Source organism: Squalius cephalus (assembly GCF_949319135.1).
Source record: "Squalius cephalus genome assembly, chromosome: 18".
Lineage (NCBI taxonomy): Eukaryota > Metazoa > Chordata > Actinopteri > Cypriniformes > Leuciscidae > Squalius > Squalius cephalus.
Window position 1 is genome coordinate 32,349,399 of NC_137139.1, and position 24,871 is coordinate 32,374,269.

The 24,871-nt window shown below is 39.1% G+C and overlaps 1 protein-coding gene across 1 annotated transcript in view; it reads left to right on the forward strand.

Annotated features, from left to right (window-relative positions):
• The first annotated feature begins 278 nt into the window (after nucleotides 1–278).
• The window catches only part of LOC307146182 (uncharacterized protein), a 70,701-nt gene continuing 46,108 nt past the window's right edge, over nucleotides 279–24,871 (forward strand). Inside the window, exons 1-2 of the mRNA XM_079850062.1 lie at nucleotides 279–385; nucleotides 1,411–1,728. Coding sequence (XP_079706188.1) covers nucleotides 346–385; nucleotides 1,411–1,728 — 358 coding nt within the window. The 5' untranslated portion in view covers nucleotides 279–345. The remainder of the gene's footprint in view (nucleotides 386–1,410; nucleotides 1,729–24,871) is intronic.

Genomic DNA, 24,871 nt, shown 5'->3' on the forward strand with positions numbered 1-24,871 from the left:
TTTGCAACAGATCTTGCGATCGGTTATCCGCGGACTTATCCTAATGTGTGTGCCGTAGCCTAATGTGCCAAACACTCTTACATCCACAGACAGATAGGTCACTGAGCCAATGCGTATTAAACGCCAGAGAACCGCTTGTAGGAGAGGGGAGGAGGCAAAAAATAAAAAAAAATAAAAAAAAAAAAAGGAGAGGGGAGGAGGCGGGAGGCGTCGATCATTCCCTATTGGCTGTTTCGTTGTGCGTTGGGAAGGAGCCATGCATAGCCTATAAAGCCAACCGGCACGGTGAAGAAACTCAAACGGGGATTCAGCTTTGAGCAGACTTGGATATTTATTGAGCAAAAGATGAAAACCATTGTCGCTGTCAACTTGACACTTTTATCAGGTAAACTATAGGGTGACCGGGAGCTTTGTCCCGCAAGACGTAATCCGTGTCCCGCATTTCAATCATGTCTGTATTATTTAAGTTTTAATAGCGATAGATTCTATTTACATTAAGTGAAAATAGCGAAAGATTATATTTACACTATGTAAAAATAGCAGTAGGCATAGACCTATTTTCTTTGCAATTGGCTAAGTGTAGGCTAAATAGTAGGCTAGTTAGATGCTATTTTATACTCGTTATAAATAGTGGCAGATAGGCTATTTGCACCCCAGTGTTGTTGTAGCCTACATGAAACGCGATTATAACATAGTGTATGATTATATTTATTAAGATTATTAAATGGATGCCGCCTTATAGGACTCTAACCGATAAACACTCTATCATTAAACACACAGTAGAAACTTCATTTCATTTCCACTTTTATATCTTATATTTTCTAAATTTTTATTGAAAATAAATGGCTTTCCGAGCTGATAGTGATGGGAAAAAGTAGAGCGAGTTCGGCAAAAGGCGGATTCAAACTGATGCTCGATTTGCTTCAAAACTCTCCGACACGAGCTTTACCGCAACACTACCGCTGTCAAAATCATCTTTCTGTCTTCCAGTTTTGACTGTCCCAACCAGACGCCAGTGTGTGTGAAGAAGGGCTATTCGCACTTGGCGTAAAGACACTCCGTTATTCCCCCCTGAAATTACAATACCACAACAATAAGAAATATAATACTAAAAAACCGATTGCCGTTTAAATATGCGCAGCCGTCATGTTGTAGCTCGAGCGGGGAAAATAACGCAATGCGTTGTTTAATAGTAGCCTAGTATAATAGTATTGTATATCTCACACACGTGTCCCGCATAGTGCCGCAAAATCACTTCTACTGTCCTGCAAGAGCAATAAGCAGGAGCTCACCCTGAGATAGACTGTTGATTTAATCTGCGGATACTCGGATACTCGTAGGCTATAACCAAAAGAAACGGTACTGTCAGATTATTCCTCATTATTCTAATACAGTGGTTCTGATTTGCAGCTCTGGTTGTTGCTGGGTCGAAGTTCGAGGCGATCGATGGACAGAATGTTACAATATCCTTCGACATCGATGAAGTGGAGAAAGCAGATGAAGTAAAGATTATTTTTAAAGAAGACAAGAAGGAATATGCTGTAGTTATTGCGCAGAAGCCTTGGGTCTATGATGATCCTCCAGAACCTGGAGTTTCACTGATAGTTGGAAAAGGACGTTTATCTGTAATCATTCAGAATGTGGACATCTCCAGATCAGGACTATATAGAGCAGAAGCCTACACTGGAAAGAAAGTGTGTGAGGGGAATGCCACGCTTGTTGTCAACAGTGAGTATATTACTATAATATCTGTATGTCTGTAATGTACAGAATCAGGATTATGTGATGGTCAGGATAAGAGTCATTTCATTTGCAGTTTTTAATCCTCTAATTGTTTCTTATTCTTGTTGTATTTTACAGACGCAGTTTCCTCCAGCCCAAAACCTTTCAGCTCCTCTGACCTCCAGTGGCTTTATGCTTTAATTCCTCTAGTTGTTGTGGTCTTAGGGGGCGTTTGCTTCTGAAAACTCAGGAGGGCAAGTAGCCTATACATCATATACATAATCCACCCGCAATATAACTTCATTATGTACCGGACCTCTGGGACCTTAATAACCCTGTGTGTGTGAAGGCATACTCAGAGGTTTCAGAGAGCATAGGCCTTTCCGGACGATATAAACACCTCGATGCGCACTTTAGCTGAGTCTCCGGTCTGCACTAATGCGATCTCTTCTTCATGACATTCAAAGCAGCGTTTTCCTCAGAGGAAGACCTCAAGTGCTTAAAGTGCTACTGATTTAGTCAGCTCTGAGTGAAGAGTTTAAGGATGAGGCAGAATGATTGTCTATCTATTAACAGGTTAAAAGATTGTGATTCATCTGAACGTTAATTCATTAATTTGCTTGTTTTTGAATGTTTAAAATAATGTCAAAGAATGTAGTTGAAATGCAATATTCCCTCTAATGTTTTTTTCTCACCAGAGTAAAAAACAAACCAGACCTGTACAGTATGTGGTTACAACATGCAGTCATGTAACGTAACTTTAATGTCCTATTTCTATTTGATTGGACCGATGTAACTGATGTACATTTTTGAAGACAAGCAGTTTATTCAGAAGTCACTCTTCTGTGCCCATCATTTCCACCACTATTTAAAGCATGATGACATTTTATTTCATTTAATTTCTTGTTGTATTGAGCTTTTTGGCTCCAGTGTTGCCAACTATTTTAAATGGAAATATAGCTAAAGCTGAAAAACACTTGACAACACTGTTTGGCTCACAATCACATCATGCTCTTTCTGTGAAACCTGTAAACCACATTCACTGGTTCTGAATCACTCACTAACTCTATAGCCACACTAACTCTGTAGCGACACTAACTCTATAGCCACACTAACTCTATAGCGACACCAAATCTATAGCCACACTAACTCTAGCGACACCAACTCTATAGTGACACTAACTATATAGCCACACTAACTCTATAGCTACACTAACTCTATAGCGACACCAACTCTATAGCCACACTAACTCTATAGCTACACTAACTCTATAGCCACACTAACTCTATAGCCACACTAACTCTATAGCGACTCCAACTCTATAGTGACACTAACTCTATAGCTACACTAACTCTATAGCGACTCCAACTCTATAGTGACACTAACTCTATAGCTACACTAACTCTATAGCCACACTAACTCTATAGCGACTCCAACTCTATAGTGACACTAACTCTATAGCGACACTAACTCTATAAAGACACTAACCCTATAGTAGCGACACTAACTGTATAGAGACACTAACTCTATAGCCACACTAACTCTATAGCTACACTAACTCTATAGCGACACCAACTCTATAGCCACACTAACTCTATAGCTACACTAACTCTATAGCCACACTAACTCTATAGCCACACTAACTCTATAGCGACTCCAACTCTATAGTGACACTAACTCTATAGCTACACTAACTCTATAGCGACACCAACTCTATAGCCACACTAACTCTATAGTTACACTAACTCTATAGCCACACTAACTCTATAGCGACTCCAACTCTATAGTGACACTAACTCTATAGCGACACTAACTCTATAAAGACACTAACCCTATAGTAGCGACACTAACTGTATAGAGACACTAACTCTATAGCCACACTAACTCTATAGTGGTTGACCAGAGCGCTTCAATTATTTCTCATTTACTAGATTACAATCGATTGGCTTCTCCACACATTTTGCGCCCGTGTTGCGCAGCCGAGACATGAGAAGTATCGCTTATCTTAGACGGAGTATTGCTGAAATGTATAAATTAAGCTTTGACCTTTTTATTTGGTTTGGTTTACATGATGTCTTGTAATTGTGTTTTTCACTAAGCTCAGTTTTCTGTTGTTTTTTTTACAGATCCTGCATGTTTTTTTAAAAATGGGAACCAGTTGCAGTGATTGTGTGTCCGTCGCCTTGAAAGTTTGTGTAGAAAACTCTGAAGATCTTCTTACAGATACCAGAGTGTCTTAAACCACTATATCATTCCAATCACTTGTTCAAACTCTCAATCCAAATCAGATTTGTGTTCATATCCGATCATATTTAGTTCACATGAAATACGATTTACAAATCTGTTTCAAGCTACATTCAAATGTGGTTTGAAATCCTATTGCAGTCTCATCTCTGGAAATTGTTTGTCTGACCGCTCTGATTGTATTTTATGAAGCTTGTCACTTTCTCATGCCACGTGAAACTTAAACATAAGCCCCCGGTTTCACAGACAAGAAAACCCCTCGATGGTGCTGGTGTTATTTTTTGGCCATATACACATATATATGCAGTTATTCCAGAAAATGAAAGACAATCACTTATATCAGATTCCAATCAGAAATAATCTGATTTGGATTGAGTGTGAATAGCCTTTGAAGCCAATAAACCTGCCAAACTGTCAGATGCATTTTTTTTCACACATAAATTGTATGATTGTTGATCAAATGACTCTTGTTGCATTAAAGTCGGGCAGGCTGCTTTGACTGTTTTCTCATCTGACTGGTTAAATCACTTCACTTCACTCCACATTAGAGAAATTAATATCTGTCTTTTCACTGTTAACTTGAAGCCGTAGCTTTTCAATAATCAGTTATGTGAGTGTTAGAGTGTTAGAACATGATTTTATCAGTTATCTTTATTCTTTTGTATCATTGTTTTGCATTTTAAGTGTTACTTTTGTTTTCTTTTGAGTCTAGTTTACTTTTTAAGAACTGGAAGGGACAGATAAAAATTAGCCTTTTTTGTATCTATTTATTGTATAATTTTCTTGTGTAATGAACACAGCGTTGTCAAATAAAAAGAAAAGAATAAAAATCAAACTTGGATTTTCATGAAAATGTAGATTTACACCTTCACAACACAAATTATATAGTTTAAATTTACTTATGCATGCTGCTATTTATGCAACGGATATTTTTAATGGCTTTTTAAGAAGTAGGCTACAATTACACATTAATTGGTTGAGATTGCAGGTTTGATGTATCAGAGATGAACAAAAGCTTCTATATGGATCTTCAATCAGATCCACACATTATGATGCACCTCAGGATATGCATTTACTTGCAGTCTTAATGAAAGAAGGGAAAATAATTGACCTGAATTTAGTTATTTGGCCAAAACAGCCCTACATAGCTGATAAATCAAGTGATCACACATGTAAAGCACACTCCTCTTCATTTAAAGGAATAGTTCAACCATATGAAAGTCAATGGGGTTCATCAACTGTTTGATTACCAACATTCTTCAAAATATCTTTCATACAACATGAGATGAGAGTGAGTAAATGATGAAGCATTGTTATTGTTGGGTGAACAATCCCTTTAAGCATCATGTAAAAAGCACATTTCCTCACTCTTTTCCCACATAAAAGAGCTGCCATCAGCACTTATTTTGTGAGTAAGGGTTGACTCGAACTGATTGATATGCAGAATAGAAGCTGCAGTTTGTATCTCCGCCCATAATGTCTCATTTCAGCAATTCTTGAAGCTTGATCACTGATCGATTTATATCAGATCGAGCAATGCAGAACTCCAATACAGTGAGTTATTCAGATATTTCATCCCGGTTTAATACCAATCTATTCAAACTTTACTCAAAAATATTAATTAAAATAAATGCTATAACTAATGATATTATGCAGATTGATATTAACAGATTTTCTGTTTGAACTCTGAACGTTACAAGAAAACATAAAACCCTGACTTTATAAGTAAACAGCCGATATGCATGTTAAGCGACTAGTTAATAGTGCGAATTAGACCCTAAACTAAAGGTACCTTTTTTTAAATCATACACTCATTGGAGGCTGAGCCCCCCTAAAATTAAAATCCTAGAATCGCCCCTGATAATAATTAATAATTTCTGAACATTGACTCTCAGTCTTTATTCACCCTTTTCTCAGTAGAATTCATAAAAAAGAACAGTATATAGAATATCATCTAATAAGGGCTCATTGTAACGCAGTGTGACAACATGCCCCGCCTGCGCAACTGGGATTTAAACCCGGCTAGTGTCTTCTGCTGGTTAGATCAGCATTAAACAACCATCTTTCAAACTTTCAAATAACAGATTTAAACCCTCTGAGGGTATGATTATTCTTTATTAATCATTTTTTAACACACTCGCGGTCAAAACATGAGTTTAGTGTCATTTGTTTCTGAATGAAGATCTGCACTGAAATAATAGTGTGTTTAAGTTGATGTTCATCTTTTGTAGAAATGGATCATGTTCCTCTCTCTGTAGAGGAGACCCGAGCAGAACCGGCCCAGAGTTCAGTGCGGCCATGTTCATTCACACACGAGGAAGAGTGTGTGTGAGCGATGATGAGGATGATGATGACGACGATGATGAAGAGTAGCAGGACAATCTAATACAAATTCACATTTGTATTGATTTCCTATTAAATAGTTTGTGATTCAAAATAAAGCACTTACTAAAAAAACTGAAATATTGTATTTGTTTACATGCATGTGACCAATAACCGACAGCAGATAATGTATCTGCAAAGGTTTTGTTAGATTATTGAAATATGAACTTCAAAGTAAATATTTTAGCTCAAAGTGGTTTGACTGACAAAAAAAGTTTGGGAATCCCTGATTCAGAGGATATAATAGTTTCACTGCAGGCCGATATGAAACACCTGATGCCTTATCAAATGTTCCTATTTTTAATAAGAATTTAATGTGTGCAGATCAATCCATCTTTTATTAAAACAATCAACAAACACTCATATTCAGATGTATTTGTTAAATCGCCCGAGTTGAAGATTGCAGTGTTGGCTCTGCACATTTTGTTTGTCTTTAAAATGTATTTGATAGCGTTCAAAAACTCTAGTTACATTTTGGTAACTAAATAGAATTTTATGAAGTTTAGTGACAACATGTTACAATGTTTACATTGTACAATGACTGGTAGGATACAGTTTTTATTATTGCTTGACAAAAATTTCAAGATTTCAATTCCATTCTTGTGATTTGATTCCGATTTTGATTCAATATTGACTAATTTGGATATTGTTTATTTTAAATTTTATTTAAAAAAATAATCTCACCTAATGCTGTAAACATAGAGGGCCCAATATGCTGGTATTAAAGGTTAAAAATAACAAATTATAAATATAATGCCGTTTTTATAATAACAATTATTTAATGACATAAGTAAAAATATAATAAATATGTAATATAGTACTCAGCAAAATCTCCTCTCTAGCTATTTTTTCTATTCAATTAACATGCTATGGTCATTAAATGGCTTTCCTGAGGTAGGCTAAATGTAACGTTATGTGACATAATTGTTCTCCTGCTGTTATATTGACCTCTTTCCGTGGTTGAAAAACACTAATTGGTCGAAATTATGTATACTTTCAGTAAGTTGTACTGCATCTTTAAATAAAAAAGTAACAGATGATCGGTTCACGTGCACTTGAACTGAGGCGCTCAGCGATCTGTCACGTCACATTTACAAGCGTCAAACGTACACTCACCTAAAGGATTATTAGGAACACCATACTAATACTGTGTTTGACCCCCTTTCACTTTCAGAACTGCCTTAATTCTACGTAGCATTGATTCAACAAGGTGCTGAAAGCATTCTTTAGAAATGTTGGCCCATATTGATAGGATAGCATCTTGCAGTTGATGGAGATTTGTGGGATGCACATCCAGGGCACGAAGCTCCCGTTCCACCACATCCCAAAGATGCTCTATTGGGTTGAGATCTGGTGACTGTGGGGGCCATTTTAGTACAGTGAACTCATTGTCATGTTCAAGAAACCAATTTGAAATGATTCGAGCTTTGTGACATGGTGCATTATCCTGCTGGAAGTAGCCATCAGAGGATGGGTACATGGTGGTCATAAAGGGATGGACATGGTCAGAAACAATGCTCAGGTAGGCCGTGGCATTTAAACGATGCCCAATTGGCACTAAGGGGCCTAAAGTGTGCCAAGAAAACATCCCCCACACCATTACACCACCACCACCAGCCTGCACAGTGGTAACAAGGCATGATGGATCCATGTTCTCATTCTGTTTACGCCAAATTCTGACTCTACCATCTGAATGTCTCAACAGAAATCGGGACTCATCAGACCAGGCAACATTTTTCCAGTCTTCAACTGTCCAATTTTGGTGAGCTCATGCAAATTGTAGCCTCTTTTTCCTATTTTTAGTGGAGATGAGTGGTACCCGGTGGGGTCTTCTGCTGTTGTAGCCCATCCGCCTCAAGGTTGTGCGTGTTGTGGCTTCACAAATGCTTTGCTGCATACCTCGGTTGTAACGAGTGGTTATTTCAGTCAAAGTTGCTCTTCTATCAGCTTGAATCAGTCGGCCCATTCTCCTCTGACCTCTAGCATCAACAAGGCATTTTCGCCCACAGGACTGCCGCATACTGGATGTTTTTCCCTTTTCACACCATTCTTTGTAAACCCTAGAAATGGTTGTGCGTGAAAATCCCAGTAACTGAGCAGGCGGCCCGTCTGGCACCAACAACCATGCCACGCTCAAAATTGCTTAAATCACCTTTCTTTCCCATTCTGACATTCAGTTTGGAGTTCAGGAGATTGTCTTGACCAGGACCACACCCCTAAATGCATTGAAGCAACTGCCATGTGATTGGTTGGTTAGATAATTCCATTAATGAGAAATTGAACAGGTGTTCCTAATAATCCTTTAGGTGAGTGTATTTTTGTCTGAATTTCGTAATAAAATTGACGGAATCTAAGAGAGAATTAGTTTAATATTAAAAGTACATCTTTGCGCCGCAATTTTTCTGTGCGTGAGAAAATGGATGTGTGGGGTGAGAGCGTGTGAAAAGTGTCAATTGCGTGAGAGTTGGCAGCCCTGCCAGCTCCAGCACACTCCTCCTCCTCTGACCTCCAGTGGCTTTATGCTTTAATTCCTCTATTGTTGTCATCTCGGGGGGCGCTTCTGAAAACTCAGGAAGGCAAGTATATACATAGCCTATATCCACCTGCTGTATAACTTCACTATATGCACCGGGCCTCTCTAGGACCTTAATGGACCTTAATGGTGGGTACGGCCCTGAGTGTATAGGCCTGCAGGTTTCAGGTTTCACTTTTGCTGAGTCTGCACGCACTAATGCGATATCCAAAGCGGCGTTTTCCTCAGAGGAAGATCGCGAGTGCTTTTCTCATCTGACTGGTTAAATAATTTAACTTCACTTCACTCTGCCACATTATAGAAATGAATCTGCCTTGTTAACTTGAAGCCGTAGCTTTTCAATAATCAGTTATGTGAGCATTAGAACATATGATTTGTCAGTTAGGCATATCTTTATCCTTTTTTATCATTGTTTTGCATTCTAAGTGTTACTTTTGCGATCTTTTTTCTTTTAAGTCTTTATGTTGCTTTTTAAGAACTGTCTGGGACAGATGAAAATTAGCCTTTATACTGTAAATTAATAAAAATCGGACTTGAATTTATTTCATGCGATGTTGATTTATAACACAAACATTTTGATTTTGTGGCTCTCTGTGATGGTACCACGAGCCGTCGCTCATTGACCGATCGTAGGCTTCTGGTAGAGAACATAGGTAGAGAATCATTTAAACTGTATTTGCAAGTAGCCTAATATTTTATTTTAAAATGAGCAATATGTCGAAAACGTCTCCACTATAGTGGACCTAATGCATAATTTCAGCAACAATTCATACTATTACAGTAACTGTTGTTTTTGAAAATACTTAATCTGCAGTAATGTTTTTTACCGTAAATAATTATTTGTGTAATTAGAATGTGTGTTGGAGCCAGTGTTATATGTATTTTGGGGCAGTATGTGCACTGAGGGTTTTTTAAACCGGTGTTTTACCCTTAGAGTTAGAAGGTTGGTGGGGGAACGCATACAGTTTTTACCACACAAAGCTTGATGTTCACCGTCTGAAGTATGTAACTGTTTGCATTTTGTTTAAAAAAGTAACCAAAGAGTTGAGATCGACTACAAGACTGTTGGTGTGCGTAAAGCGTGTTACATAACCAAGCTATTGGCAGCAAGCTGCTGTTACAACAGGAGATAACACAATATTTGCAAGTAAATATGGATTAAAGCTATAAACCGTTAATTCGCCAATTTTAAATAATTTTGGATTTTGGGAAAAAACTACTTTTTCGCACTAGTCCTAGGTTTTTGTAGAGTGGTAATACCGAACTCTGCTACTTCGCTTTGCTTCGTAAACAGAGTCTGGAATGGCATAATTGAAAAGCGTTTTCTTTCTCGCGGGGGGGTTTGGTTATGACATGGCTCAGCCGCATGATGCGAAAACAAAACCATCGAGCGAAATACCGGAGTGAACATGGCTGTGAAAGACTTTTGCAGATTATGTGAAGTAAATCTATGCATCCCCGGTACAATCAGCTTCTACGTCACGGCTCTCAGCCCGCCCTCTGTTCGTTGATTGGCCGGCTGTTTTCAGGCCGGAGCAAAACTGAGAGACAGGTCGCTGTCTCAGACTGAGTACAGAAGCGAAATGAAATTGAGCGGAAGTACGAAGTCTGACGTAGTCAGGCTAAGGTTTTTGGCCCAATCGGAGCCACTCCAGTGCAGCAAGATTCTCTGGAGTCTGATTGTCAATAATTATCAAGAAAAGTCTAAATTTCGCTGCACGGTCGCTAGGGGGTGCCAAAATATTCTACATGTCAGCTGCCACTTTTACAAAAATGGCTATAACTCATGAACGGAACTAGATATTTTCGCCAAACTCTGGACACGTGTATGAGCTCAATCTGAGGTCATGACGACTGGCCACCAAAAAATATAAAAATGTCTATAACCACCACCCAACCATTAGCCCAAATGACTTGAAAATTGACACACACTGTCTTGTACGAGATCTAGTCTATGAGGACATTGACTTATCTCAAAAAACATGGCCGCCAATGAAATTTGAGTAGCTATCAGACAAGGTTACCGGAGGCTGATCATAACGAAACTTAGTGAGCATGTTGGACCCTAGTAGGCGCTAACTAGTTTTATGGCTCATAATTACGTGATGCATATCATTTGTTAGATCTCCTTATAATAAAAAACTTTGCCTCAAGAACCACTGCTGTCAATCAAATCGTTCATTACATTGTCTTGATTATGTTTAAAACCTACTTTTGCAAACTAGTCTTCGCCCGATCAGAACCAAACCAGTCCCTTACAATTATCTGGACTCTCTAGATCAATAATTATCAAAAAAAGTTGAACCTTTGGGTAGCTATAACAGGGTCATTTAGAAAATGAGCATGGCAAAATACACTCAAAAGACTATAAATCCTAAACGAAAACTTAAAACTTTACAAATCTTGGTGAGCATATGTGACATAACATCATAAACAAAAATGCAAAATTCTATGGAAATCGGACCATAGGTGGCGCTATAACTGTCAAAACGTTTTAAAAACCATATATTTCCTTAGTAAATTGCCTATATTGGCTGTAAATGGTATTTTCCCTCTGTGACTTAATTGGTTACATTCTTGCTAAATAAAACTTAATGTATTTTAATGCTTATCTGCTTAAAGGCCTTAAACGCTTGAACCCCGATAAATGCTGCTCACAGCTTTAATATTTTATTTTTTAAATGTGCAACCACCTTACCCAAAATATGTCACGGTGGCTTTTCCAAACTCACACTTGGCAAGGTTAATTGTTAAATTGGCTTTGGCCAGACGTACAAAAAGTTCTTTAATTTGGTCAAGATGTTCGGAACAAAACAAAACAACATCGTCTAAGTAAGCCTTGCATCCTGACAACCCAGACAGTACTCGATTTACCCACCACTGAATCTGAAGCATTTCTGACCCCAAAATGCATAACCGTGTACTGCAGGAAACTATCAGGTGTAACAAAAGCAGGCAATTCCTTAGCACAAGATGTCAAGGGAACTTGCCAATAGCCTTTCAAAAGGTCGAATTTGCTGACAAACTGTGCAGAGCCAACACGATCCACGCAATCATCACTTCTAGGTAAGGGGTAACAATCAGGTTTTGTCAGTGTATTAACCTTCCTGTAGTCAGTGCAAAAACGATAAGAATTATCGGGTTTACTTACAAGAATACAAGGAGAGCTCCAAGAGCTAAAACTGGGTTCTGCTAAATTATGAGAAAGTAAGTAATCCACCTCTTTCTGAAGCTACTCCCTTTTTACAGGGTTTACTCGATATGCATGTTGTTTTACAGGTTGAGCCATACCAACGTCAATGTCATGCTCAATGAGTTTGGGTAGGGATATCAGAAAAGAGAGAGGGGAATGAACTTACCAACTTAATTAGGCTATATCTGTCTCCTCTGATTCAGACAAATAAGAAGTCAAATTAGCAAGAACTTCAGAATTGTGGAGTCGCCCTTCCTCGAGAAGGACTGTTCATTTCATCCGTAGCTATTGGACCCGAATTGTCCCCCATCTTCTCAGATACTTCTGAAGTGCTCCGACCAACAGTTGTAGTAGTTGACACAATATCAACAGACAGAGAAGTCACAGGAGTCATAAGGTTTTAATAAATTAATATGACAAACCTGTAGTTTATTTTGGCAGTCAGGCATGTTTAATAGATAGTTGTTATTGGGAAGACATTTTGCAATCATATAAGGTCTAATAAACCTAGCCTGGAAAGGACTAGTCAAAACTGGTAACAATGCCAGCACTTGGTCACCTACTTGAAATTCTCTGAATTTAACCTTGCAGTCAAATAATCTTTGCATCTTCCCCTGAGACTTACCTAATTTTCATGGGCAATAGCTCTAGCTTCATAGAGTCGGTAACGAAAACTACTTGCATAATCTAAAAGATTTTCTGGCGGATCAGACGTCTTCCATTCATCTGCCAAGACAGCAATAGGGCCCCTGACAGTGTGTCCAAACACTATCTCATTAGGACTGAAAATAGACATACAACTTGTCAAAGCCTTTAAAATCGATTTAGCAGTAATGGATCTCAAGGGGTAGGCTGCAGGATAACGTGTGGACTGACACATTACAGTGAGTAAATAAGCTTGTCCAGCCTTAGATTGTGATAAAGGACCAACGCATTCAATAATCAAATACTCAAAAGGAGTTGTAACAGCAGCAATAGGCTGTAAAGGAGCCAACGGAATTTTCTGGTTTGGCTTCCCGGTCATTTGACATGTATGACAGGATCGTATAGTTAATCACATCACGTTTGACTCTAGGCCAATAGAATTTTCTCAAAATCTTGTCATAGGTCTTTCGTACACCCATGTGACCAGCGACGCCCTCATGAGACAGCTGCAGGATGGCTTGACGAAAAGTAACAGGAACCACAATTTGGATCCTAGGATCTAGTAAAATGTCAGAACGCATAGGTTGTTTCCTACAGAGAGCAATCCGTTTCTAAGAAAGTAGACAGGAAATGAGTTCTGGTCACCTCTTCCTTCATTCACCAAAGAAAACAGATCTTAGAGGGTGCACAGGGCCGGCCCGCGGCATAGGCAAATGCTAGGGGCGCCACTAATCCATAGGGGCGCCAAAATGAGTGAACGAGTGATTTTTTTTTTTTTTTATTATAAAAAACAATTTTTACTAAAACAATTTTAAAACCATTTATTCGAAATACTACAAAATAAAGCAAGCAAAACAAATAAAATAAATAAATTTAACTAAGTCCCCCGACTCCGGTCCGGCACATCAATCTTCCCCCGCCCAGCGAGTGCTTGAAGTGCGTGAGAAACAGAGCGCGCGCGATCAGTTGTTGGTAATTTGTTGTGTAGCGTCGCCTCTAGCCGCATCCAATGTAGACAGCATTGCTTTTGTTTGAGGGCGCTTAACACACTCAGGCTCCCCTGTAGAAACGGGCCTGGCAACTATGGGGTGAGATTTCGGTCACAATTCTGCGCGCGCAAGATCACATTTTGAGCGTGCAAAAGGGCATTTCGCACGCGCGTGAACTGAGTTTTGCGGATAAATTTTCGTCTCGCAGATAAGAAAATATTGCGAGCGAACGAAAATCAATTTTGCATTTAAAATAAGTATTTGGATGTGCGCGGACGTTCTCTTTCGCGTGTGCAAAGTTTCACTTTCTTGCTCCTTTCATACCAGCCGTGAGCGCTCTCTAAGCGCAGACGGCTCGCTTGCTCAACACAACCCAGCCAGAGCCATAGAGAGACAACTCTATGGCTCTCTCTATGGCTCTGAACCCAGCGTTACAATATGCCATAATTCCAGCCAATCAGAGATGAGACTGCTAAATTCTGATTGGCTGGCTTGAAAACCAATCACAAGACTCCCTGCATCACCGACTGCGGAAGAGAACTAGTGCAGTTGAGTAAAGTTGGCAGTAAATTCACAGATTCGAACTTCCTGGGTCAATAACTCGTGAGCTAAACGTTGTTACTGCACAAATAACACCTCTTTTTAATCGCAGTAATGTAGACAAGCAGCTACAACCTAATTTTCCCCCAAACGAGCTTTCCCTCGCAGTGGACAAAATACATTGATCTCTATGCACAGGCGGCAGCGAGACAGATCCGAAGGGACCGTCTGCAAAGTGAAAAACCCGAAAAGCGTTAGGCCTACAACGAAAACAGTCAATAACTTCACTGTCACACACTATAGTGTCATCAAATTCAGTTCACACATCACTGCTGTCCTCAAGGGCGTAGATTTGGTTTGAACATTGGGGGGGTTGAAGTTTGGGTATGCCTCCTGATGCCTCCTTTTCATGTGATCATGGTATACATATTGGGGGGGTTGTAATGCATTGATTTAAATATTAAATCATTTGATACATGATACAAATACATGATACGTGCCATAGTTTAGTGGAAGATTGCTACCATCAACTGGAAAACAAACACTTTTGCTTGTGCTTCATGAATAGTTTGTGCATGAATGACATTTGGACGATGACATCACTGTTTTATCCAGAGTGGCTATATATAAATGAACTAAATTAATAACTTATTTACAACAAAAATAAACCATCACTGAACTTACTTAAGCTGGACTGACACTATTTTCTTCTAGATCTGCTGTACAGCAGAAGCAAACTTTTTTTGTATTATTTTCCTGTTATCACTATAAAGCTGCCTTGAAATAATCTGCCTAAAAATAAAAAGCGCTATATAAATAAAGGTGACTTGACTTGAATGCTAGATGTAATGCTCTTGCTATTTGTGTTTAGGCTGTAATGTGTGTGTGTATATATATATATATATATATATAGGCTAAATAATCATGAACACAATGATGGGGTGAAATGGGCTGTGATGCATGGGGCACCAGGTAAAGTCTTGCCTAGGGCAGCAAATTGGGGTGCAATCTGACTGCTGTTCTTTATAGTTCATCTCGAGTTACACTATAAAGTGGAGATAAAGAACAAGCATTAACATGAACACAGTCAAAAGAACTTTCAGGGATGGAATCAGACTTTTCCACATTGTCAATGACAGACTGTAATTCAGACACAGGGATCTAATCTCCAGTACCAGTAAACACAATATTACTTTCTGGCTGAGAGGAATTCACAGAAAAAATAAAAGTATTACTAAGAATAGTTTCCCTTTCGTCTGATCTCATTTTCTTGGCCTTGGCTCGAGTTATTGCACATGCAGGGAGACAGACAAGATGCAGTCAGGGGAGTCATACATTTTTCCTACAACAGGAACTACTAAAGGCGGAACCCAACCATCTGACTTTACCCACACATTTCCCCCTGCTAAATCATTTCCAAGTATGAAATTGACACCAGGGACAGGAAGCACTGAACGAACTCCCACAACAACATCACCTGACACAAGCTTTGTGTTAAGATGAATGCGGTGTAGAGGAACTTCCATAAACCCCATCTCAAACCCTCTAATACATGAGTTCCAGTAGCAGTACTATCAGACAAAGGCAGAAGTCCTTCCAAAAAAAGGACTGTGAGGCTCCCGTATCTCGATGCATACAAACAGGAACAGTCTTCTCAGAGCCAGGCAAAGACACGGTCCCTTCTGTAAGAAATGGTGCATAATCATTATGACTCTTATCCACCTCAGAGATATCCTTCTGCGTTTTCACAAATGGAACAGGACTATGGTTCTCACGTGATGTCGAAATGAAGCCGACAGTTTAAGCAGATCTCTCTTTTTTCTTAAGAATCACACAATCAGAAATTTGATGTCCTGCCTTTTTACAATAAAAGCAAACAATCTCTCCTTTAACATGTGTAGCAACAGCATGATCAGGGTAAAAATTAGAAGCAACATTTTGACTCTTACCCAAAACGCTCATCTTAGGCCAATGCAGATCATTTAAATGGCTAATCGAACCTCGGTGAGTAAGAACAAATTCATCGGCTATGAGAGCAGCATCTGACTATTTACTCCCCTTATTATCATTTAAATACATAGCGACAGCATTCGGTACACAATGTTTAAACTCCTCCAAAAGTAACTCATAAGCTGTTCCTTAGTGCTTACTTTCATTGAGATACACCAACGATCAAACGGTTTCTTTTTCTCTGGCAAATTCAAGATTAGTGCACTTCTCAGATTTAAGAAAAAACTTCTAAATCTCTGACGATATGCCTCAGGTGCTATTTCATATGCTTGTAGTAGTGCAGATTTAACAGTTTCATAATCACGGCTTTGCTCAACAATTAGCGCAGAGTAAACGTCCTGTTCTCTCCCTGTTAAAACACATTGCACCAATAACGTCCAAAATTCTCTGGGCCATTTTAGTGACTCTGCGACACGTTCAAAATGAGAAAAATATTTCTCTACCTCTCTCTCAGAAAATGGCGGTACCATCCTAATGTTTTTAAAGACATCAAAAACAGGTGCAGCAGAGACTGATTCATTAGAGGACACAGAAGGTGGAGTTTCAACTGTTTTTGCATTCAGCTCTAACTCAAGTTTCCTCAACTGAAAATGTCTTTCATCCTTTTCTGTTTCAAACTGCAACTCCATTTTTCACATCTCAAACTGCTGTTGTAATTTCTTTACCTCAACATCTCTCTCTAGCTCTTTCTCTTTCAAAACACAAGCATCACGCTCGGCACAAAGCTTTTCCGCATCAACACATGACTGCTTTTCTTGGAGAGACATCTCACTAAACTTTACATTTCTGTCAGTCTCATAAAAAGGAGACGTTAAAGATTCATCAGGGTGAGGTAAGGAGAACACTCAGGGTCGTTATAAAGTTGATCTTCATCTTTTATAGAAATGTATCATCAGGATGTTCGAGGAGACCCGAGCAACAGGAATATGAACTAGATATTCACATGTTTCTTTTTGTATTAAATAGTTTCAGTGATCACTTATTAAAAGAATGATTACATAAAGCATGTTTTCATTCCTTTTCATTCAATTTCATAGCTTATTATTCCATAGCTCCATAGTTTTTTTTCCCACACAATGGAAGTCAATGGTGCCCTACAACTGTCTGGTTACCAACATTTTTTCAAAATATCCGCTTTTGTGTTCAGCAGAACAAAGACATTTATACAGGTTTGGAACAATTTGAGGGGGAGTAGAATTTTCCTTTAGATGAACTGTCTCTTTAAAAGGATTGGCATCTCTCGTATCTCCTGTAATGCTGCAGTGACTGAAAATAAGGCAATTGAGACGGACCGAAACACTGCTATTTTCTGCCTTCTGCAAAGAAAAACTTGATTTATTAAAATAGCGTGGGGAAACTGCTATCCTCAAGCAGATGAGACTTCTGAAATTGGGGGACAATTAAAAGAGATTGTTGCAGAATTTATAATGGATAAATTTGATTAGTTTTTCAACTGCTTACATTTTCAAAACTTTGCCTCTTTTTTTCTAAACTTTACACACAAATCCAAGAATTGCACACACAAAATGCAAAATGCCGCACATCTCTTTCAAAATGAAGCACTGCATACAAAATATGATCAAACATCTCAAAAGCAAACATTTGTCTTACGTTGCAAACACCTTTGCCATAATAATATATTTTTTGGATATATCATACACAGTTATTCAAAACCAAAAGCTCTTCTTTCATGAGCTCTATGTACATTTCTGTACAAGATTGAAAGTAATTGTCAGAGAGATGTTGAAAAATTCACGGTAAACAAGAAAGAAAGATTGAAAGCAAACTTTTTATTTATTTTTACTGTAAGCGTTTGTGGTTGTGAATACAGTATTACACAGTCCGAAAAACCTATAACTTGACCTTTGACCTATTCTAAAGCCATGATTGGTTAGTGTTCAGTAAAGCAATGAGTGTTTGCACATGTGAGGAGCAGAGCCGGACAGTAACGGAGTACATTTACTTGAGTACAGTACTTAAGTACAATTTTGAGGGATCTGTACTTTACTCGAGTATCATTTTTGGGGAGTACTCATGACTTTACTCAAGTACATTTGAGAGGCAAATATTGTACTCTTTACTCCGCTACATTTCTATCCATAACCGTGAGTACCCGTTACTTCTTCTAAAAAAATAATAAATAAAAAAAAAGGAAAAAAGAAAAAGCGAGCGACAGTGCGCGAGAGAGACCGAGTGTGTCTGCGCGCGCGACCGGCTCTCTCTCTCTCTCTGCTCGTTCATTCAGTTAAACATGCGCCCTGTCACAAGCGGCAGTTCATCTACTTTACTCACCGATCAAATAAGACTTTGGCGGGACAAAAATTCACTTTGGCGAGCGCTAAAACAAGTTCAATGCAGGAAAATTCATGCGTGAATTTAACTGAGTAGTACATGACCATGCACTCGCACAAATTCGACCACATACAATTTGAACTCGCACATTCTCAATAAAATGGTCGCATATTTGGTCGCAGTCTGGAACCCTGTGATTTGATTGATGAAAAAAAGAGAAACTCACATGTACACACAATTGTTAGCTGAATTTTCTTTTCTGATATTACACATTAATGTAAGCTGAGCATTTGCGTTGATGTTCTTGAGTATGCGGTGTGTTTAACACAGTCGGGTTCAAATGTGGGTGCAAAAAATCCATTAAAACTCTAGCAGAGGTTTGTCAGAGCGTTGCCATTGTGCTATTGCCTTGTGGGCAAGTGAAAATGTTAAATAAAGCAGCATGGTAAAAAGATGAAAATGACTTGATTTTACTTTCAATTTCTTTACATTCTCCAAGGTATTAACTAGGGGTGGAACGGTACATGTATTCGTATTGAACCGAATCGGTACGGGCGTCACGGTTCGGTAGGCTACATGAATTTACACGGAGAATACGGTATAAAAATAAATAAAACTGGCGTGCAAATTAATTAATGTAATGCGGAACTACTGTTAGATACGCGGGTTCTTTAGGGACACCTAATCTGTAGCCCCGCCTTAAGCTAGGTTTGTTTATACCTTCTTATACTGTCTATGGTTTATACTTTCGCCTGCCTCCGCAGCGCGAGCCTCCGCTGACCGTGCGTGCGCCTCCCCAAATGGACGAGGCATTTATACTTAGCGCTCGCCGGTGTATATTCTTTGAAACGACAGGGTGCGACAGGGTGTAATTGTCCTCTAAACCATCAGGAATCAGTGGTTTGAAGTAAGGTAGGCTACACTCGTGAATGTTTATTTTAGTAAAACAACACTTTAGTACACCAAAACCACACAGCAAAATAATCGTGTAAAGTGTAACCACCCCAATAGAATAGAGTGAACTACAGGTTCTCTACTGGACCAATGATTTTCTGTGGCCCAACAACCAAGGAAAACACTCAAGTACACAATTTCTTAGATATAAATATAACAATTTTATTTCTGGACAAGCATAATAGTAAAACCCAGGGGGGGACAGCAGGTTGATGCAATGACAGGTACGATTATAATAATGTATTTGTAATTAATGATAACATTTAAGCAATAAGCTTAAAGAGAAATAAAGCATCAATCAAACAGGACAATATATTCAGCACGAGGTTACCAAGGTTGTTAAATACATGCATTAAATCAATTCATGTGATCACCCATAACACGCATAATTTCATTGCACTGCAAACCTCATATAAAGTCGTATAAATCACTTAAATACCACACCAATAAATACACACCAAATATCAGGACATACCATCAATACCACTCACGCTAAATACATAGACGTCGTCAATAGCTGTACAGTATAAGAGTCATATGGGAGGTAACCTGCTCTCCTACCCCCTTACGCACACGCACTCACTTTACACACAAATGGCGCTGGGGGACCGGTAATCACACACATAAATAAGGCCTCCCCAGCGAACATAGCACTACCAAGACACACATCAATAACCTTAAAAATGAGAGTGTACTGCTGGCTTCCTTACCCGCTACCGGACGTGGGTTCACGCATTCAAGGAAATCGATGGCGGCCGCCAAACTTTACGGGGAAAAGCCCCAACAAAATATCCCTCCCAGTCACACGCGTCTATCTCCAACCCACGTCCCGGCACGGCAGCCTCGGCAAAGAACTCAGCAGCACGCACAAAAACCCTCCCAAACAACAAATTCATCATACCTTTATGGCTTTGATCCCTGATTGATAATGAAACACAGGTGTTTCTCTTCCCCGACACATCATGAGGAAAACACTGTGGACGCTACTAGCGTTGCCACTCCCCTTATTTGGGGACGAGCAGCTTACAAAAGCAGTAAACCAGATTATTCCTTGTGACATTAGAAAAAAAAAAATGGATATGAGAACGTAACCTACAACTAAATTAACGTTATCTTACATAATTTCTAAACATTTTTATTTAGTTTTGTGAACCTTTTTATAAAACATGGCCATTTATTTTTATTTAAAGGGCTGATGTCTGCTATTGTAGGCTCATTTTGTTAATGTAAGCAACTAATTTAGACGCAAGAACTGGGTGCCGGTGCTGTGAGATGTACATGCTCGGCCAGATTCGGCTCGAAGTCGTGCGTCTTCGGATCATATGCGGAGCCGTGCGCTAAAAGCCGTGCACTGCACACCGCCAAGCAAAATGTGGCTTTGCACACCCAACGCGCATGACCGCCCACACCACAATGACGACATTTTTGCTGCGCGCACCCTCGCGCTCGTGCGTCCACACATAAATAAGAGATGCTTTATTTTTAGTTTTATAGCTGATTGTCTTATTTTGTTTACATCTTACTTTACACACTTCAGGGCAGGCGGTTCCATTGTACCGAACTCGTACCGAACCGTGATGTCTGAACCGAGGTATGAACCGAACCGTGACTTCTACCGTTCCACCCCTAGTATTAACATTAACATTTTTCATAACTCCATGTAGGACGTTTCTGTACATAAATGTAAGCACTATGGCAGTAGTAATGCAATATTTAGAAAATGTACTCTTGTACTCTTGGTACTCAAGTACTTTTAAAAACAAGTACTTTAGTACTTTTACTTGAGTAGACATCTGACTGTAGTACTTGAGTAAAATTTAGCAAGGGGTATCTGTACTTTTACTCAAGTAATAAAGCTGTGTACTCTGTCCGCCTCTGGTGAGGAGTGTGTGTGAGTCTCTGATGAATAATGTGGTATTTTGATAGGTTGTGTTTAAAAAAAAGGAAATCAAGTTCCTGTTAGATTTTTGTGTGTTACATAGAGAATTGATGTGGTTTGCAAAAAGTTTTTTTAGGGAATTGAAAACTGTGTCAAATGCTGAGACTTAGTGTATGGTTTTGCAGATCTGATGTGTGGTTATGGTGTCAGGTTTCAGAATTCAAATTATGATTCAGAGTCCTGGATCATCCTGCAAAGAAAAGAGACTCCTGATAAACTGCTGCTTTATTAAACACGCTCTGAACAGAAAAACCTGCTATTTCGCATCAGCTGCGGATGGTTTGGACGTTTGTCATCTTTTTAATCATGCTCCACATTTCCTTAACTGAAGTACCAATTTCTTCACAAAATGATCTCCAATACTCTCTCTTTACTTCCCTTATAACTTTCCTCATTTCTGCTTGAGTTTTCTTATATATTGCCATATGTTCCCAATTATGTGTTTTCTTCAGTGTTTTAAATGTTTTCCTTTTTGTTTCTGACTGCTATTGAACGCTTCTCATTCCAGCATGGAACAATTTGCTCCTCCTTTTTTCCTTTACTTTTTTGGACTAATTCTTTTGCATGATTCTCACTGAAACTAATACCATATTTTTTCCTTTCAATTTATTTGTATTCCTTCCTCACTCATCATTACTTTGTATTTTTCCCAGTTAGCTTTTTCAAACTTCCACTTTCCTGTATTTCCTTGTTTTCCCCTCCTTATCTCATTATTTAGCCTACAATTGTAGCCTACATATTATAGAAAAATGATCACAACTGTATTTATTTAATACTTCACAATTTATTATTCCTCCTAATTTATCTGAAACAATTGTTAGATCTATTGCTGATTCCCTTCCTGAATTCACATCCATAGTTTTTTTATAGTTTCCGTCATTTAAGCAAACAGTTTTCCTTTCCATCATTCTACAAAAACCTGAATATTGTGTCTGTCATATTCTCCCCCCCATAAATAGTTTCCCTTGTTGCTGGAAAAACGTATTCCTTTGTTCATTTTCCTCCCTGAACGATCATGTGACCTGCTATGGCACTTCTTGGTGGAGCAACACTGACCAACAATAACGCTGTTATTAAAAACTCGACAGAAAATCCAAAAACAGCCTCCTACACACGAATTCAAATACAGCGGATAGAGCGGGATAGGGCGCGATCGTCTAAAATGATGCAACACGGCGTGACGTCACCTTCACATTCCCTATAGTATTTTGGGACAACATAGAAGTACTAGACTACTATAGAAATACTATAGCGGCTCTAGGATATTATAGAGGTATTACAGAACATAACATACTTCTGTGATGTTCTGTAATACCTCTATAATATTTTAAAGCTGCTATAGTATTTCTATAGTAGTCTTATCGTACTTCTAGTATGTCCCAAATTACTATAGTATTCCTATAAGATTCCTATAGTACTTTTTCGTAAGGGTATGTCCCCCACCGAATCGGCTTCATTAGCCTACCACTTACGGTTTGTAAAGATACAATTATAAAATTACTGCAAATTTTTAATCTATCAATATTTTTGTTCTATTATGCATTTTCCTTGTTATATGAATAACAGAAATTCATAAAATAATATATAGGCAGACACACAGTAATAAGATATTTATTCAAATGTTGATTTTGAAATTAGTGAACATCACCATATAGGGGAGAACGGGGTAATGTGAGACATCGGGTAATGTGAGACACCCCCTATATCTAGGCTATGGAACACAATTTTGGTCATTTGACCATTATGTTTTCAAGCCCCTTTCATTTCACCTTGGCCATGAAGAAGAGGACCTCATGGTGCTGTAGTAAGCATATTTTTTTCACAAAAATATTTTTTTTGCATGTAAAAGTAAAATTTCTTGCTGTCAACTTAATCAACTGTTGTGCCAAAGCAAATTGATTCAGGTAGAAAAACTTATATCATACATGTTGATGAACTACCCACATATAAAACCATGTGATGATGCTAGCTGAAGATACGCCCGAATTGCTAAGAGAGATCGTTTTTGTCTAAAATGTGGCGGTGGGGTAAAGTGAGACAAATGCTGTGGGGTAAAGTGAGACATGAGGCACAAGTTAAGTTTAGTCTTAAACATATTTTAATGTAATATTACATGACATATGTTTTATTTTTAATGTCATAAACATAGTAGAAAAGCCATCATGCCAAGGCAATACAGCAGGAAGAAAACCTGACGGCCCGAAGGAGAGGGTGTGCTCCTCTGGGCCCCAGGCAACCCAGAGGCGCCTGTTTTCCATTACCTAGTCCGATAAGAGTGTCGTCTCCCTCCACTACAACACCCCGAGCACCCGTGTTTGGACCGTCATTGCTCCAGCAGGAGCTCCAGCAGGTATACGGATCTGACTTTGACCGGAGATGACCCACCCTCCCTGGGGCCGGCCCGGGAGGTCTGCGAGCATGGAGCTCTTCTTCAAATACAAGATATTTTTGGACATTTTTACAAGGAGGAATATCCTCCAGTGTGTCTTTCACCCCTAGCTCACCCAGGATGGTGCACATTCACCGGTGTGCACGCCCTGGCACCGAGGGACTGGGTGACCAAACCAGACCCTATTTACTGGACGTCTCGCCCGCACAAAGTGAACTTTCTCTGGGTCAGGCTGTTTCCCCACCCGGTCTGACCACCACGGTTCTCTGGTCCGTGTTACTTGTCTGAGCGGAGCATTGTCCCTCCTCCACAAAGACCCAAAGGTCCGTTTTAGGACTGACTTTGCTCCAGACGGAGCTCCAGCGGTGGCGGATAAATCCGAATCTGGCTCAGGACGGGCCACTCTCCCTGGGCTGGCCAGGGGAGGTCTGACAGCATTGAGTTTTCCAAATGTATCACAATAATTTGGACATAGTTCTTTTTTTTTAGGAGGAATTTCCTCCAGTGTGCCATTCACCCTTAGCACACCAAGGGCATTGCACCTTCACTTGGATGCGCACCGGTGGGTCATCAAAAAATGTGCTTAATTGACCAATCTCTATGATTCTGTTACTAGTCCGACATTAGTTCTGGAATGTGTGGTTGTCAAGCTAGCTGTCAAGATTCTTACTGTTACAACATGTGTTGTTATGGAAGTTTCAGAGTGGAAAAAGTAAGTGGATCAGTTTACCCCCAGCTGGTTCACTTTACCCCCTTGATTTCTCTGGTCTGTCTCAGTTTACCCCTAAGCTGGGGTAAAGTGAGACACAAGACCACTTTTTTTAAAACAATCATATTTTCACTGCCCTTCGTCCTGAATACATTCTAATAATTTCCATTGCTAGGAAACATCCTGAATTAATGGGAAATGTGTAAATTTGACTGATATATCATTTTAGCTTGCTTAGAGGGGAACGAATGTAAAAAATGTCTCACTTTACCCCACTCTCCCCTATATGATTTGGAAAAATAAATAAATAAATAAAATTATAAATGAACA